This window comes from Rhincodon typus, chromosome 1, assembly GCF_021869965.1.
Source record: "Rhincodon typus isolate 14 chromosome 1, sRhiTyp1.1, whole genome shotgun sequence".
NCBI lineage: Eukaryota > Metazoa > Chordata > Chondrichthyes > Orectolobiformes > Rhincodontidae > Rhincodon > Rhincodon typus.
In genome coordinates, this window is record NC_063332.1 from 111,421,370 (window position 1) to 111,439,957 (window position 18,588).

The 18,588-nt window shown below is 40.9% G+C and overlaps 2 protein-coding genes across 8 annotated transcripts in view; one reads left to right on the forward strand and one right to left on the reverse strand.

The window, feature by feature from the left end:
• Positions 1–1,054, reverse strand: part of mrpl1 (mitochondrial ribosomal protein L1) — a 51,994-nt gene extending 50,940 nt beyond the window's left edge. Inside the window, exon 1 of one of the 2 annotated variants that reach the window (XR_007261745.1) lies at positions 904–1,054. Coding sequence is in view for 1 of the 2 variants with exons in the window: in XM_020521263.2 (XP_020376852.2) it covers positions 904–1,003 (100 nt within the window). In the remaining variant the exon portion in view is untranslated. The remainder of the gene's footprint in view (positions 1–903) is intronic. The other variant, XM_020521263.2, reaches the window with a different exon arrangement.
• Positions 1,055–1,081: 27 nt separating this feature from the next.
• cnot6l (CCR4-NOT transcription complex, subunit 6-like) overlaps positions 1,082–18,588 on the forward strand; it is a 78,853-nt gene continuing 61,346 nt past the window's right edge. Inside the window, exon 1 of one of the 6 annotated variants that reach the window (XM_048594719.1) lies at positions 1,082–1,618. In XM_048594719.1, coding sequence (XP_048450676.1) covers positions 1,604–1,618 — 15 coding nt within the window. In that variant the 5' untranslated portion in view covers positions 1,082–1,603. The other 5 variants (XM_048594822.1, XM_048594878.1, XM_048594769.1 and 2 more) reach the window with 5 other exon arrangements.

Here is an 18,588-nt window from a genome sequence, read left to right on the forward strand (position 1 = left end):
GTCAATCAGTCAGGGGTTGGATGCCAGGCAGAGTGTTTTGGGTAGATAGGATTAATTAGGAGATATCAAGCCCAGTGAGGGGATAAGGAAAGACTAGCGATCTAGGTCAGTGTCTCAGTGGAGGGGAGGAGGAGATGATGGAGGTCTGGGGGAGGAGAAGTTGGGGTGTATGCGTCAAGTTGAGAGTCAGTTTAATCGTTACTCAGGAATTTGACTAGATAGTCAATTGTCTAACTAAAATGAGCAACGATTTACTCAGCAGAACCCTCTGGATTCTCCGTTTTAAATGCAGGCTTTCGTTGGGTTGAGTTCCAGGCATCGCGCAATTTCCCAGGCAGTTCCTTCCGAATCTGCTACAATGGGAATTCCGCAGGATCCCTCGAGGCGTAACTCCCGCCGACGCCGGAATAACGACCACACGGCCATCGGAAACATCCGGTGGCAATGTCCACGGATTCCCAAGAGTTAAGGAACACACGGAGGCCGTCTAGCCCATCGTTTCTCTGACCGGACTTTGTCAGAAATACCCGAACAGTTGCAATCCTATGTGTCCGCCTTTTCACACAAATCCATCTGCCAGCCAACCCCCGCCCCTCCTTTATGAGTTATTATCCAATTACAAAATTGCAATGGATCAATAAACATAACCCATCCCAGATTTAATTTTCCGAACAACCCGTTCAGAGATGTTGTTACACACCTCTGGAGCAGGTGGGACTTGAAGCCAGCTCTCCTGGCTCACAGCGAGGAACGCTACCTCTGCGCCCACAAGGGAAGCTCACCTCTCCCTCTCCTACCCCCTCCCCCCAATCCTCGCGGGATTTCGAGCGGTTTCTGGAACGTTCCACACCATCGAACTTTCAAAGCGAACCACAGCGAGTTTAAATCACGTCACTAACTGACCTCGGAGCAATCGTCCAGCTGCACCTGCCGCCATGCCGCTGAATTCCCCGACGTTCCGTCCGTTTTTGCGGTCCCTGCTGCCCTGCGGACCGTCAAACATCCGTTCCTACCCCGCGCTGCTCATACCGGTGCATTTCAACAAGCGCAGACTTCAATGGGGCGTTCAATATTATGTACTGTTTGTCGTCCCCCCACCCCCATCACCAATACTTTATCAGAGAATGGACGTGGAGGACTCATTCCCAGTGTGCCTGCTGAAAATATGACTTGCAAGTATGATTTTGCTCAAATGACGAAGGGAAAACCTGTTCATAGCTTCCAAACCAATTACAGATCACTGATGTTCTCACCAGCCTGTCACCCACCCAGGTCCACCAGGATCTACACTTTCCTCTTTTCCAGCGACATTAACGTGGAAAGTGCCAAATCAGAAATGGGAAACATTGGGCGGTGCAGCGAGAAACATAGAAGATGGGAGCAGGAAGAGGCCGTTCGGCCCTTCGAGATGCGCCGCCATGCATCACCATCATGGCTGATCGTCCAACTCTATAGCCTAATCCTGCTTTCACCTCATAACCTTTGATAGATGAGGGGACCATGCTCGGAAGAATATATTTTAAGGAGTCTTTTAAAGACAAGGACTAAAGTGTAGGGTGAAGTGACGAGTTTGAAAGAGTGAAGCTAATGAACTTTGCTACCAATGGTGAAACCAAAGGTAAAGAGGATTCCAAAACACCATAGTCAAGTAGTAGATACAGGGCACAGGCCTTTTTTGACCTGTGGCAGAGATACAAACTTGCCCCAGTATTACCAAATGGAAACATAAAGCTTTATATGATACGCGTTCTTCTTGGGGACCATTGAAAAATAAGCAAGTAATTCAAATTGAAGCAAATGCTTCATGTGCAAGGGAAAATGACCACCATAACTAAATTAATTATATACATTCCATTGATGTAGCCTTACTAACTATACATACTGTCTTTTCAAGGACAAATGGATCATATAGTGCTGGACGAAAGTTATGAGATACTGTTGATTGAGATTATAACACCATATGTAAATAATAACAATGTTTTTGAACTTGGCACTTCGAACAACCCTCCCACATTGCTTGGCAGTCTCTGCAATGGACAACTTTTTTATTTTAAAAATGGACTTCATGCATAAATTATAAGTAAAAAGCAACAAATACAATACACGTCCATACACATTGTGCAGAAAATACTGTGGAATTTTGACATTCCTCATTAGAACTTCAACTGATCTTCCAGCCACTACTGTTGGCAAGTCAAGTGAAATGATCCTTGTTCACACATTGCAATTACATAAACTATTGGAGTATGCTGCTAATCCAGTTTGTCTGAGTTTGGTTTAGTATCTTACACATAATCTGTTCAATTTCAAGTGACAACATGCTGGTACTGGAGCAACTACAAATGTAAAATGTGCAAGGGAATAGTTGCAATTTACAGTCAATTTATTATGTTAAAATTTGGTGTTAATTTTATCAATTGAGTATTGCACAAAAGACAAAGCAGGAAAACAATGTCTGATCAGCCATCCTTTCTTAATAGAAATCATGGAAAGTAATATTTTGAGTTTGTCACCTTTATGAGAACTGATTAGATCTGAAATATTAACTTTGTTTTTCTTGACAGATGCTGCCAGATCTGCTGTGCATTTCCAGCAATTTTTGTTTTTCTTCCAGGTTTTCAGCAACCTCAGTTTTTAGTTCTGTAAGAGAAACTAACTCTTGTGAGAAATTCTTGAAAATTAAATAAGAAGGAAACTCTCTGTTGCAAGTAATTCTGCTTTAGATTTAAGTTCCAAAGATAAAGTATGAGCTTATGGGACAAGTTTTCCTGGTATGAGGGAGAGTTGTGGGGTAGGGATGAGGGGGTGCTGTCGGTGGGGGGGAGGGGGGTGAGTTTTTATTTACTCAAAATTTTGTTCATATTTAGAATTTCTGCCTGAAAGGGTGCTGGAAAATAATTTCATTATCATTCAAAACGGAACAAATATCCTAAAAAGGGGAAACTTTTTCGGCTTTAGAGAAAGAGAAAGGAATTGTGGTTAAATTGTTTCACTCTTTCAAAGATCTGGCACAGGAATGATGGGCGAACAGCCTCCTTTTGTGCTGTAAAAGTCAATGATATAAACACAAAATCATGATAGTGCTGCATGACAGAACACAATGTAACCAATATAAATAAAAGATTTGGTTGTTTTGACAATCATTTTATCACGTCTATCATTGGTAACATTTTCTCTGTAAAGACCTCTCATGATTTTGAACAATTCTATCAAACCTTCTTTCAACCTTATCTCTCTAAGATGAACATGCCCGGTTTCTTTAATTTATATAAGCAACTAAAGTCCCTCATTCCTGTTTTATTTAAGTAAATCTTTTCTGTATTCTCTCTAAGGCCTTTTTCATCTGCACAGCGTAGTGCCCAGAATTGTGGCTGAACTGATGTTTTAGAAAGGCTTTTGTATTTTATGTGTCTGACAATTTTGTCTGGATTATCATTTCTAAAGGCTTCTCCAGAACCGAGGTTGGCCTACAGTTGCTGATTTTATTTTGATACCCTTTTGTGAGCTGGAGTAAAACATTTCAGTTCTCCAGTCCTTTGGTATTATTTCTGTATCAAAAAAGAATTGTAAGACAATGGTCAGTGCTTCTGCAATTTCCAGCTGACTTGCCAAGCATCCTTGGACACTTGCCTTGAATCTTGACGTTTATCTATTTAAAGTAGAGCCAGCCTTGTAAAACACACTTTTCATCAATTATTAGCCATTCTGAAATATTTCCATCCTTACTGTGACTTTGGTATTATCCTTTTTCCTGGTAAAGACAGATGCAACATACTCATTTTAGTACTCGGGAAATGACTTCTGCTTCCAAGTTATGCCTTTAGTTTAGTTTCTATGCCTACCTCTTATTAACCATCTATTTTTGCTTACATATCTATAGTAAACATTTATATTCTTTTAGTCTTTTTTGACTTGGCTGCAGTTGCAGTAAAAAGCATTGCGCTCACTATGAAATATCATTTAGAGAGAGAGAGAAATATTCTTAGTGGGATCATGTATTCCCTGCCTGGTTCTCCTTGTCTATCCAGGGTTCATCTATTCCTTTTCTATCTCCCCATAATAAGATGTGGGATGACACCCACTGGAAACATGCTATCCAGATAGCCCTCAGATATGTGGATGCATCAAAGTGCCCCGAGCTACTGCTCAAGCATCAAAATCTGGAGCTGAGCTTCCAAGCTGACAACGTTTCCTGCTCATATTGTTGACATAGACATAAAAAGCCCCCTGGAATTTCCACATGCTACAGGATATGTATTTGACAGAGCTGAGGTACCCTGCAATGTCTCTGTTTATTAATAACTTGCTAAGTTTATAAGAAATAAAATTTTAGTCTTGAAATAATTTAAGGCTTAGAATTTATAACCTCACACTTTTAACCTGGTTGAATTATTCTTGTTTCTCATTTCAGATCCTTATCTTCATACTTACCCAAAATCACAAATTAGGATTCTGATGCAAGTTTCTCTCTGCAGTGTGTCTGATGTCAGTTTACACTCATAGATCACAGAATAACATACCAGCCTTGTCAACCTTATAAGTTACTCCTACACCACTATCAGACCTGCTTTAGAGGCAGTAAAGGTAGAAAAGCAAGGAACAAAAGCATTCTGAGGGTATGAAGTAGAGGTAGTAATGAACAATGCCGCAACAGTGGAAATAAGTAAAATTTTGACTGTGGGTTGAAACTTAACAACAACAACATTACATTTATATAGCCATTTTATTATAACGAAAAATTCCAAGAAAATTCACAATAACATTATAAAACAATCTATGATAACAAATATGGAGTTGTCAGGTTGTATGACAAAATGTTTGGCCAAAAAGGTAGGGAGGGACACATGGGGGTACATTGGAACCCAATGACCAGGCCTTGAGGTTCTGGGGGAGCTCCCGCTGGGCTGATGTTGGGTTAGTGGAATCATTATACTTGTGTCAGGGTAGGGCTGGGTTGGATGTGGGGTGTAACCTTGAGGCAGGGGCAAGGCTGGTCATTGCAGGGCTACTGTGTTTAGGTTGGGGAAGTAGGGCCACTAATCGGGAGCTGGGCTGTTTGGATTGGGGTTGGGGCCTCTTGTGCTCAGATCAGGATGAGGTTTCTGTACTTGTGCCTGGGATGGAGATGCTGTACTTTGGTGGGGTTCAGTTTCCAGCTTGACAGTGGGGCCCAGGCCAGAAATAGCACCACAGCTCATGTTTTCTGGCTTGGCACTTACAAAATGATAGGCTTTAAAATGTTCTTAAAGATGATATTGGATTAGATTGTGGAAATATTTAGGGAACAGAGGTGATAGGTGAATAGGACATTGTTGTGAATTAAGACACAGGCTGCTGAGTTTCTAATGATCTCAAGTTTAGAGAAGGTAGGATATATGTAACCAGCCAGCAGTGCTTTGAAATAGTCTAGAGTTGGTAAAGGCATAAATGAGGGTGTCCGCACCAGATTAGCTGAGGTGGGATGAACTCAGGTGATGTTATAGAGGGCGAAGTAGTTAGTCTTAATGATTGTATAAATATGAGTTTGGCAGCTTGTTTTAGGAACAAATATGACTAAGTTTGTGAACAGACTGGTTAATCTGGGTGGAATCAGTATTTGGGGTTTGGAGTTTGCATTTAAAAATAATGGATTCAGTGTTTTCAGTATTTAGAAAATGGGAGATATTTCTTTTCAACTAGCTTTAGCTGTTGAATAAACAATCTGATCATTTAGCGATAGTGGAAGAGTTGAGAGAAAATGTGGTGGGGTAGAGGTAGCTGTTAACGTAAAAGTGAAATTAATACTTTGAATGATGTTGCTGAGGGGTAGCATGTGGGTGAGGTAAATGATGGGGCCGAGGATAAATTCCTGGGGATCACCGGAAGTGTCTATGTAGGAGGACAAAGTAAAGCCATTGCAAATGTTGGTCTAATTATGATTAGGTAAGTAAGAATTAAGCCATGTGGGAGCATTTCAGTCCTTGCTGGACAACAGTGAAGAGATTTTGACAGAGAATAGTCTGTTCAACTGTGGTAAAAATTGGAGAAATGCCAAGAATGTTGAGAAGAAATTGTGACTTTGATATTAGGGCCATTTAGAATTGTGGCAGGGACAGAAATCTAATTGGCTGAGGCTTGACTCGACTCTGAAGTTACATATAGACCAATCCTGGATGTATCATTTCAAATTAAACATTGGGAAGACATTATCAACAGCCTCCTCCAGGAACTGGGTTGCTCATTCCATTCCCCACCTTGGCTATGCTGAAACAGTAACCAAACTGCTTACATCCACAGCATCTCATATCACTTTGAGATTAGCATTCACCCCATATCCTCCCCATCACAAAGACTATTTCCATCTACTAATCTTAATTTTCCCTTGATCTGCTCAACTACTGGGAAAAGCCTCCCTATGCTTTGATTACATTTAGGCCTGTCCACTGCAACATAAAAAGTTGTATTTCTATCATGCATTAACATTTTAAAACCTATCAAGTAGCTTCACAGGAGCATTATAAACAAAACCAGACTCTAACTGACATAGCTAATATTAGGGCTGGTGACCAAAAGTAGATGAGTAGAGAGCGATGCAGAATTGGTCAGTACTATGGAAGTGGACAAAAGTAGTCTTGATTATGATATGGTTATCTGGTTGAAAATTCATCTTGGGATCAAATATGATACCATAGTTGTGTACAGACAATTGGCAGGGAAAGGAATTTGGTCAATGGTGAAGGAACATGTTCTTTGACTTCCTGTCTTCCAATCTCATGATTTTGACCTAATTCAAAAGAATGATTTCTGGTTGCTAATCTACATAAAATCCTGAATACCTATCACATCTGTGCTCATTGGTTTCTAGTCATCAATGCCTGAATTTTAAAACTTTTATCCTTTATTTAAACCTTTTGGTCTCACCCTTACCTATCACCGTCTGCTCCAGACCTCAACCTTTCAAGAGCTCTGCCTCCTCCAACTCCTTTGCGCCATGATTGGCACTTGTGCCTTCAGCTGTCCATGCCTCACAATTTGAAATTTCCTTCCTAAATGTCATGCTTTCCCACCAAAACCCTTGCTTTAAGATTTCATGAAACTACCTTCTGGACTGAATTTTTGGTCACTCCAAATAACTTTTTTTTTGCTTGTCATCTATTGTCTATGATTACATGTTTTGAAGTGGATTGAAATATTTCTTTTCTATAGTACAAGCATGTATTGTGCTCTCTGTACATATTGTAAATGCCATATGCTGTGCACATTTGTTATGTACAATAAATATATTATGAACAGAGTAAATGTGAACAATAGAAAGTTTGTGCACATGACATTATGAACACAGTATATGTGGTAAATATTGTATACATAATGCAGTACTATTTATTCTATGTGATAAATATCATCATACTTATTGTGGACTTTATATCTTGCAAGGTGTATCTTGTTCTCCATCTATATAAATTGGTGTTATACACGATGCATATTTCACAAGGTTAAATAGAATGTATATTCTTTTATGTTCTATATCGCTTCCCCACTTTTACCCATGGGGATAGAGCTGGGTTAGGTTTGATGGGCAGATTGGCCATTGTACTGTAATTATTTTATGATTATATCTGGATGCTGTATGTTGAATAGAGTATTTTTGTATTTAGTGACCACTGCATTTTTGTACAGAGTATATAAATTGTTTACATGGTTTATATGACGTCATATAGATGGTATCAATAGTGCAAATTATATATTTTACATGTGTATATGTATATTGCACACACGGTATAGATCACACATTTATATATATATAGTGCACACCCTTTGCTGTACACCAGCTGCTAGGAGGGAGGCGGTCGGTGGAAGGCAGGGCCATGTCAGAGATTCAGTGAGTCCGCTTGGCTCCGGGTGTGAGGTGTGTGTGTGTGTGTGTGTGGGGGGGCGATCAGCAATCGGATCGCTCGCTGGCGGGGGCGGCGTTGGTGTCTCTCGGTCTTTCCAGCGCCGCGTCTCCGGAGAGATGTGAGCGCCGCTCGGGCTGGAGGTGAGTCTGAGAGCTGGGCCTGAACCTCTCGGTTCCTGGGAGCTGCTGCCTGGGCCCTGTCTCCGGCCTGTTGGCGGTTGAGGGGATGCCCGGGCCTGTGAGCGAGGCCCCGGGGCGGTGGAGGGACGGACAGCACGGCGGCCTTAGCCCATCGTGGATCCGGGGGTTTGAATCCGTATTTTTTCGTTTTGCTGGCCGCAAGAAACGGGAACCTTGGGGTCTGTATTGATTCTTGACTGGACCCTGAAAGGTAGCGACTGGGGCTTTGTTGCGGGAGGTTCGGAAATGTCGCTGGAAATGACTTCTTTTGGTGGTGAAGTTCAGGCACTTCCCCTTTACCTTAATGTTTGTATCGCGATCATAAACCTTTGCTCTGTAGATTTACAGAGTTCCACTTTTAAAAGCTGGAAATTCAATTGATGGCGTATTTGTGAGGGGGGAACTTTGTTTTTAGGCAGCAAGTTTTTAGAGTTTGGTTTGGTTGTGTTGTGGGCCCTTTGGTGGAGAGCTTTAAGGTTTTAAGTGAGATCTTGTTTCCTGTCTGTTTTGAGAAGATATCCATGCAGAAGAGAAAGTAGAGAATAAAAGAGAGACGGATATTCTGCCAACTTTTTGATGCTGAGAATTTTCTGCACAATAATAACTAATTTTAGTTGCATTATATATAGCAGACATATCAGCCTGACTTAAAAAGACCAGTGATATTCATTCCACATGTAATGTAATTGTGTTTGAAAATTTAAAAGTGATATTTGCCATTAGATTGTGTTCTGAAAATTGAATTCAAAATGCTTTTCAACATTGCACCTGGGGTCATTGTAGCACAGAGGAGAACATTTGGCTTGTTGAATCTGTGCTGGCTCTCGAGCAGTTCAATTAGTCCTCTCACTGTAATCCTGGAGCTTTTCAAATTTGTTTCCTCAAATACACCTTCTTTTGAATCAACTCCTTGTTTTTGTTTTTGCTGTTCTCATGCATATAAAGTTGCAGGTCATTTCCACTTGCTGGGGACTTTTGAGATCTTTCTCCCAACCCACTGCATGTCTTGCTGAAAGCTTTAAATATGTGTCCCTTAGACTCTGTATGATCAATTCATGAGAACTGCATATTTTTGACTTTTATAAGCCTTGTATAACTGTAAATCACCTATTTCCTCAATGTTTAATTTTGTAGTTGCTGACCATGGTGATCATTCATTTTGGGGGCCGATTTAACTCATTTGGTTTGTGCAGAGTAATGCCAATAGCATGGGTTCAATTCTGCACTAGCTGTGGTTACCATGAAGGCCTGTCCTTGTCAACCTCTCCCCTCACCGGAGGCATGTTGATCCTCAGGTTAAACCTCCACCAGTCGCCTAACTCTAAGAGGGCAGCACTATGGTCCGCTAGGACTATAGTGACTTTACCTTTTACCTTTACTCAAGTTCACGTGAGGCAGCATCATTGTTCTTCTGTGTTATTAATAGAACATTTTTTTCTTTCTTTCATGTAATAAACTTAAGATGTATCTAAGACAAATTTTGCCATTGTAGGATATAACTAAGTCTCAATGCATTCACCAACACTATCCTCCTACAGATCCTCAATTTCACAGAAATGTCACTCCAAGCTAAAGTCTTATGTTTTCACCTAACTGAACCCTCCCAGATTCTTTTCCTTGGACCACAGAGACAGTTTTACAATTCCTTTCTGAGATGAATAGTATGAGCCTTTGACAGTTCTGGTTACCTTCCAGTTTGAACAATTCGAAGATTTCTATCAACACTGTCCAGCTTTAGAAGCTCCACAAGGGAATTTTTTTTTTAAAATGTTCATTAACAGGATGAGGGCATCACTGGCCAGGCAGTATTTATTGTGCATCCCTAATTGCCCAGAGAGCAGTTGAGTCATGCATAATTGCGGTGGGTTTGGAGTAACATGTAGGCCAGACTGGGTAAGGATGGTAGATTTCCTTCCACAGAGGACATTAGTGAATCAGGAGGGTTTTTCCTACAATTGACTGGATTCACCGTCATCATTAGACTCTTAGTTCCAGATATTTATTGAAATCAAAGTCCGCTGTCTGCCGTGATGGGATTTGAACCTGAGTCTGCAGAACATTACCCACGTCTCTGGATTAACAGTCCAGCAATAATACCATTAAGCGATCACCTCCCCTGTGGTGGTGATGTAGTGGTGATATCACTGGACTAGTCACTGCAGTATCCCAGGCTAATGTTCTGGGGACAGGAGTTTGAATTCCACTATGGTAGATGGTGAAGTTTGAAATCAATAAAAAAAAATCTGGAATTAAAAGCTAGTTTAATGATGACCATATAATCTATGTCAATTTTCATAAAAACCCATGTGGTTCGTTCATATCCTTTAGGGAAGGAAATCATCTGACCTATACATGGTTGCAGATCCATAGCAATGTGATTAACATATAAGTTCCTTCTCTTTTCTGTCGGGGATCTGGGATGGAGAGTTCTGCACGCAACAGTCCCATGCAAGTACACTGGGTCCCTGGCTACACGAAGTTTTTGTGGCCTGAATGAAACTGTTTTTCACATTTATGTTGAATGTTTTCATTTGAAGCCCCTTTTTAGTTTTTGAAGAGGCCGCTCTTCATTATTGCTGTTCAACCCCATGTTCCTGTTTTACAGGCTCCCAGTGTTGGGAGATGCAGATGGATCAGAGGGCATCCTTCTGGGTTAGGCCAAAGAGGCCGTTAACAGATCCTGACAACAGGCCTTGGAGGGGGTCTTTGTGCCTGACTGCCCCTCATTTGCAGTCATGTCCGCACTTGGATGTCCATTGAGAGGGAGTGTGCAATGCTCACTCGCGTGATAGATGCCTTTAGAGACCTCTGGATGGTACAGGGGCTGGGGTGCATCATCACCCTGGACAATATTATTTTGATTTAATGACTTTCTGTCAATCGTTTATTTGCAATTTTTGTTTATATTTCTCCACAAAGAGCTTTTTAACTTGATTGAGTAGAAGCTCCACAAGCTAAAACACTTCGGCTAGGGTGACTGATTTGAATAAAAAAACTTGACTCTTCCACCAGGAGAATTGTTCTCCCTTTTGAATGCACTGTTAATTTTTCTTTTCTGAGCTGAGACCTTGAACTTTTTGTAGTCAAAGCTCTGCTTAAGATTTCTGCTCCATTGGGCGGTGTGATGGCACAGTGGTTAGCACTGCTGCCTTACAGCATCAAGGACCCGGATTTGATTCTAGCCTTGGGTTACTGTGTGGGGTTTGCACATTTCCTCCATGTCTGTGTAGGTTTCTGCCCTGGTTTCCTGCCATAGTATAAAGATGTGGAGGTAGGTGGATTGGCCTTGGGAAATGCAGGGTTATAGAGATGGGGTGTGGTAGGTTTGGGGGGGATGCTGTTCGGACAGTTGATGAGAACTTGGTTGGTTTCTTTCTGCACTGTAGGGATTCTGAGTCTGTAAAAGTTCAGCGATGTAAACATTCCATCCGTTAACACTCCAGATCATAGGATATAGGTACACCCATTGAGTCTGCTCCACCATTCAGTGAGGTCAAGGATGATCTGATAATCCTCAATGCCACTCGCCATTTGCCAGTCTTCTGTGGTAAAGAAAGATTCCCACAGATTCAGTACCTGTTGAGAGCAAAAAAATCCTCATCTTTGTCTTAAATGGGTGACCCTTTATTCTGAGATTATGTGCTCTGGTCGTAGAGGTCTATCCAGAGCACAAGGAAAGGCCATTTGGCTCATTGAGTCTGCCCTGATGAAAAATCAACCACCTGACTATTATAATCCCAATTTTCAACATTTGACCCATAGCCTTGTATGCCTTGGCATTGCAAGTGCACACCTAAATACCTCTTAAATGTTATGAGGGTTTCTTTTCTGCCAACCTTGCATGCAGTGAATTCCGGATTCCCACTATCGTCTGGATGAAAAAAAAAGTCCTCACATCCCCTCTAAATCTCCTGCCCCTTAGCTTAAATCTAAGCCTTCTGGTCACTGCTCCCTCCAATAAGGGGAAAGGTTCCTTCCAGTTTACCCTGTCTATGCCTCTTATTTTATACATCTCAATCATGTACCCCCCCCCCCCTCAGCCAAATCTCTATTCAAAGACAAACAACACAGTCAATGTAATCTCTCCTCGTAGTTAAACCTCTCCAGCTCAGTCAACATGCTGGTAAATCTCCTCTGCACCCTGTCCGGTGCAAACACATATCTCCTATAATGTGGATTCCAGAACTGCACACAGTACTCTAGCTGTGACCTAACCAACATTTTATGAAGTTTTAGCATAACCTCCCTGATCTTGAACTCTATGCTTTCACTAATAAAGACAGGTATGCCATATGCCTTATCGGCATATCACATTATCCACCTGTTCTGATGTCTTAAGCGAACGGTGGATCTGCTGACCAAAGGTCCCTCTGAATCTTGGTACTTCCCAGGGTCCTCACATTTGTGTTTTCCTTTGCCTTTTTTTCTTGTGCATCATCACACATTTAGTGGGATTGAATTCCATTTGCCACTGATGGCTCATCTCAACTCCCCTACAGAAAGGGAAACAACTTCTCTGCATCTTCCCTTTCAAACCTCTTAAGAATCATGTGTGTTTCACTAAGGTTGCCTCATTCTTCTGAACTCAAATGGGAACAAGTCTAACCAACTCAGTGCTTCTCTTCATGAGAAAATTCCTCCATGCTTGGGATCAATTTGGTGAACCTTTTCTGGACTAACTACAAAACAGTATATCTTTCCTCAGATAAGGGGATCAACATTGTCCACAACATTCTGGGTGTGGTCTGACTTGTTTATTGCGTAGTTCTAACAAGACTTGCCATTTTTATAATCCCATTCCCTTTGATATAAAGGCCAACAGTCTATTTGTCTTTACTTTTACCTGCGAAACTTGGATGCTAACATGATTTTTGTGCATGAAGACCCCCAGTTCTGTCTGTGCTGAAGCTTTCTGAAGTCTTTCTCCAGTCAGGAAATGTTCAGCTCCACAATTCTTCTTACTAAAGCACATATCTTGACGTTTTCCCACATTATCTTTCATCTGCCAAGTTTTTGCACACCCACTTAATCTGTCTATGTCCCTCCGTAGACTGTGTCTCACTATTTGCTTTCCCACCTATTTTTGTAACATATCTGTAAAATTGACTAAGTTACTTTCACTTCTCTTGTGAAAGTCATTTTAAGACTACAGTCACATGCTTTTTTTGAGTAGATGCATTTGGCTCACTGTTTCAGCTGACTTTCTGACCTGTTGAAAAATATGTTCACGTAACTGACCTATATCCACCTTTCTCTATTTTTGGGTTTTGAATTTTTAAGATGTAATATATTATACACCCTTAATCACACATTTCAAGAACGTGAGAAATAGAAACAGGAACAGGCCATTTGGCCTGTTAAACATGATCAACAGATAATGGCTGATCTGATCAAAACCTCAAATCTACTTCTGTGCTTGTCTCCCATACCCCTTGACACCTTACAGGTAAAAAGTCTGTAAATATCCTGTACATACTGAGTAACCCAGCCTTAATTGTTTTCTGCGATAGAAAATTCGAGAGATTAACGCCCCCTTGAGAGAAGAAATTCCTCTTCACTGCCATCTTAAATGGGAAATGCCTTGCCCTGAAACTCTGCACCCAAGTCCTGGATTCCCCCATGAGGCCACCAAAGCTGTTAAGCTCACATAGGATCTTACTTATTCCTTGTTGAAACAAATAGTAGTAGTTGCCATTGTCCCAGAAGACTATAGGGCTGCTCTCTCTAAAGAGAGAGTGATTACTGGTGATGAATGTAACCAGAGAGTCACCATGCCTCGGGCGAAGGACAAAGTTGAGAATACAGAGCCTTCATGGTGAGCTTGCCAGTGTGGGAATTGAATCCACGTCGCTGTTGTTGTCACTTATGCCTTGCCAACCAGCCTTCCATCCAATTGAGTCCCATTGAATCAAATATTAGCTCAACCAACTCCATGTTTCCTCGTTAGGCAATGCATTGTTTTCAGAAATCAACCTTGTGAAATTTGTCTGAACTGACTCCACTCTGAGTATATAAAACACTGAGATAGCAAGAACTGTAGATGCTGGAGTCAGAGATAACAAAGTGTGGAGCTGGAGGAACACAGCAGGCCAGGCAACATCAGAGGAGCAGGAATGCTGATGTTTTGGTCCTGACCTGAAACGTCAACTTTCCTGTTCTCTGCTGCTTGGCCTGCTGTGTTCCTCCACCTCCACATTTTGTCCACTCTGAGTATATCCTTTTTGTTTAAAAAATAAGACCATAACCCTGCTTTTGGTCTCACTAATGGCATATACAATGTAACAAGACTTCATTAAATTTATGCTTTATTTCCCTGTCAAAAGACGAACAACCCGTTTGCCTCTCCCCTCACTGTTCCTACATTTAACTTTTATGATTCATGTTCAAGGACGTCCAGGTCCTTATTGAACCAGTTTTATGCAGTCTTTTTCCATTTAACTAATAAGCTTTATAGTTCTTTCCCGCAAATGCATAGCCTCACATTTTCCCACATCATACTATGTTTTTTTGACTACTCACTTAATGTAATTATATCTCTTGATAGTCTATTTGTCCTTCTTGCAACATACGATCCATCTTTTTTTAAATATGATCAACAAAAGTCGATTCCTTCCTTCAAGTTAGTAAAATGCATTGTAAATTATTGAAGCCTACCAGTGATCCTGTGGCATTTCACTAGTTGGAGTTTGCCAGCCTGAAAGTAACTGATTTGTCGTGGCTGTGTTATCGTTGCATGAGCCAATCCCAGTCTACGTTAATATTGCCCTAACATCATGAACTCCCCTCTTGTGTTGTAAACTTTTTATTGGGAACTTTAGTAAATATCTTCTGGAAATCATAATATCAACATCTTCTGTAACTACTCAGCAGCTCTTATTCATTTCATCGTCTGGTAAGCCTTCCTGCCCTCTGTACTTTGCACTTGCTCACTGGGGACACCTCACTGTGTCTCTCTTACTTGTGCATCACCATGAACTGCTTTTCCACCCCTTTCCATCATGCTCAATTCCAGCCTTTTATCTCATTGCAGGAAAAATTGGCCTGACCCCTGGACTTGTCTCTCCATAATCTTGACAGATGTAGCTATAGTTCGTGGACTGCATGCACTTGATCTCTGGGACTGACTAACTCCATTCTCTGGACTGCAAAGACACGGATCCCCTGACCCTGCTGGGACCAAGTGACTTGGCAACTGTTAACAACCCATGGACTGCAATAAGATACAACCTTTAAGATCAGTGCATCTGTAAGATTTGTCCCTGTATACAGTGCACCCTGCCTTAGTATACAAATCATAGTTATATATGAGTTTTAAAGTAGCATTGAAAAGCTGTAGTGTGGTCATCATAACTGATTTCAGATCAGTTCTGATTTGGTGAGGCTGGTGGTTCATCAGTGTTGATTTGCATAGATGAAGGGTCGAGGAGGATGGTGGCTATGATGTGTTCAATCTTTATTGAAATGAAGGTAGTTGAATGATGGCGGGGACAAACATTCAGCAAGTTTCAGCCACCAAGTATCCATTCCGGTTTACATGCTGGAGATTTGTGTCACCTAGTTTCTTTGGGAAGGAGAAGAGAATTTGAAGTGACATACAAGTCAGGTGTGTTGGAGCTTCAATGAGACAAAAGTGCATGGAAATAAGGTAGTTGCTGCTCAATGGTGAGATTCTGAAGACACCACATAAAGCTTGAGTGCAAAATTGTAATAATAAATCTTAACATCGACGTTGTATTTTCTTGGTTTTCTTTCTTTATTTTCTCATATTTTACTCCATTGCTCATGGCACACCAGGGAGGAGAAATGCCACCTTTTTGTTTTGGCTGATTTCGTTTCTGATTTGATTTTGTTTAGATGGTGTTACTTCCATTTGACAATAGATCTTTTATAGTTAGATCTTTTGACTCCTGTTTCTCATGTCGTGACTGAAATGGAACTACTGCTGGCAACGTTTCTCTCCCTGGCTTTTTTTCTCTTCCTTATTTTCGAGTAAATCATAACTTTGGAGCTTTGCGTGTAACCTCTGCAGTCTTGCTGGAGCTCGCTACTGAGGTTTTTTTTTCGTAGATCCATTCCAATGAGGTGTCTCTCCCCTGAAACCTTGTCATAGGGATATGAATGGAACTCCTCACATTCGTACACGAATGCCAAAATTATTCTTTTTGTGTTGGCATAATTTGGTCTCAGCTGCTGTTCGAGCTTTGGATGTGAATGCTACTAGTTTTTCCACTTCTACCAACGTTGCTCCCAGTCTCTTTGTTTGTAGAAGCATTGCTTATAGAATCACTGGTTTCTGACTAGTATGATAAATTTGTCTCTTATGTATGTTACTTTGGAGTTGGCTGAAATTTTTCTCATAACTCTGAACATTGGTGATACTTAAGATCTTCTGTCAACAACTTTCATAGATTTGCTGCACGTTCTGATTACAAACTGTGTTTCATCATAGATTATACAGTTAACTTCTTTTTCTTTTGCATATTTTTCTGATGTTGTCTAGTTAGTCAGTGAGTATGTACCAGATAGAGGGAGACTGCTGGAACCTGAGTTTATCAAACACCTGTGGGTAGTTCTTGAGTTAATGTAATAATTACCATAGTTTGGTTGAATCTCTCCAAGAACAGCTACCAGCTGAAGGAAGAAGTATCTAGTGAATGTGCAGGGATTTGCTGGAAGGAAACTGACTGCAGCTGTGTTAGCCTAATCAAAAAATCTCGGTGTGGAGATAGTGGGAAAGCTTCACGGCTGTATGGTTTTCGTAAGCAAATTGACGGTTATAAAGTACTCCCGAATTTAAATCATTTTCTTTTGGCAATTACATGTTTCCAACCTTTTTTTCCCAACTGTAATATTGTTCCTGTTTCTCTTAATAAATGTTTCATTTGTTGTGTTAAAGTACAATGACATACAGTTGTGACTGTAATGTGTATTTGACTGCCACAATTTGGCTTCTAAAAAAAAATTAAGTTAGGGTCTATCATGTTTCACGTTGAGGTTTAAGTGTCCGGTTATAATCATCAGCTGGGATCATAACAGTAGCTTCCTATACTTCATTCGAAGAACTTCAGTATGCCCACCAGCATCTGTGGAGAGAGAAACTTGGTTTATGTTTCAAGTCCTGTATAACTGCTTGTTGGAACTGAAGAGTAGTGGAAATATGATGTGTTTTAAGATGTTGTAAAAATGGAGAAGAGCAAGTGGAACAAGATAGAAAGGTTGGAGGCAAAGTGAGTTCACACGTTGTGGAATAAAATAAGTAGAAAACCTCTGTGTTTACAGAGATTAAAAAAAAAACAAGCTTTGATGTATAATAAAATAGAATAGCCTTGATTTGAGTATTTGACAGTGAGTACAGTGAAAAGTTTATATGTCACCAATTATAGCACCGACTTAGGCACAAAACTATCTCGGCACAGCTTCTTTAGTTACAAGATCTTAGACAATAGAAAAATAAAACTTCAGCATTATGGAAATAAAAGTTCTGTTCAACAGACCACACTGGCACCTAGCTTCCAGTCCGCACTGGGCCTTGGCTCCACACTGCGCTGGCGACACACCATGCCGGGAGGCCCCTACAGGAGGAGGCTGGGAGTTGCAGAGGGAGAAAAAACAAGGGGAGTAAAAAGGGGAAGAAGAATGGGCAGAACAGATGAGCTTCAGCTGGAGTGTCCTGCTCCATTGCCGTCTTGCCCTATTTGCCCTATTAGTAGCAAAATTTTAAAGGACAGTTCTGATTGAAAGCCAAGACACCGAAACAAGATGTGTACACGGAGTATGGGGGACAAATATGACAAAGATATCATGGTCTGAAGTTATTGAACTTAATGTTGAGATCAGAGGCTATAACGTGCTCAGTCAGGTGTCGTTCCTTCAGCTTATAATGGTCTTCATTGGAACACTGTGGTAGGCTTAGACTTTACTGTTATATGATATGAATCACTTCTTAATATTTTAACTGCACAGCTTTTAATTAGCTGCCACTCACTTGTCCATTCCATCAGTTTAGAAGAATGATAAATAATAAAACTGTTCGAGCTTGGATAACCAGTGAAAGAAGGATGAAACAATGGCTTTGTTAACATTTGCACTTCCACCAAACACCAGTTCCCTGCCCCTGCATGAACACATCTGAGCAGGTTGATTTGAAAACGTTCTATGCAATTAACAAGTGACTTTTGTGGTGCAGTGATAGTGTCCCTACCTCTGAGCCAGGAGGCCTGAGTTCAAATCCCACTTGCTTCCGAGGTGTGTAACGACACTTCTGAACAAGTTGATTAGAAAATATCGATAAAATTAAGCGTGTGGGAACATGATCTTACAGAGACAGCGTGGCTGAACTGCTAACTATGTACTTTATCTCTCTTTGTTTGAGAAGAGGATGTTTAATGTTCCAAAAAATACAGAGGCAGTGGCTGTATTGAATACACCTAAGCATTATTATCCTTGGGTCTAGGTGTGGCAATGGCCTAGTGGTGTTATGGCTAGACTGTTAATCCAGAAACTCTGGTAATGTCCTGGGAGCCCAGGTTCGGATT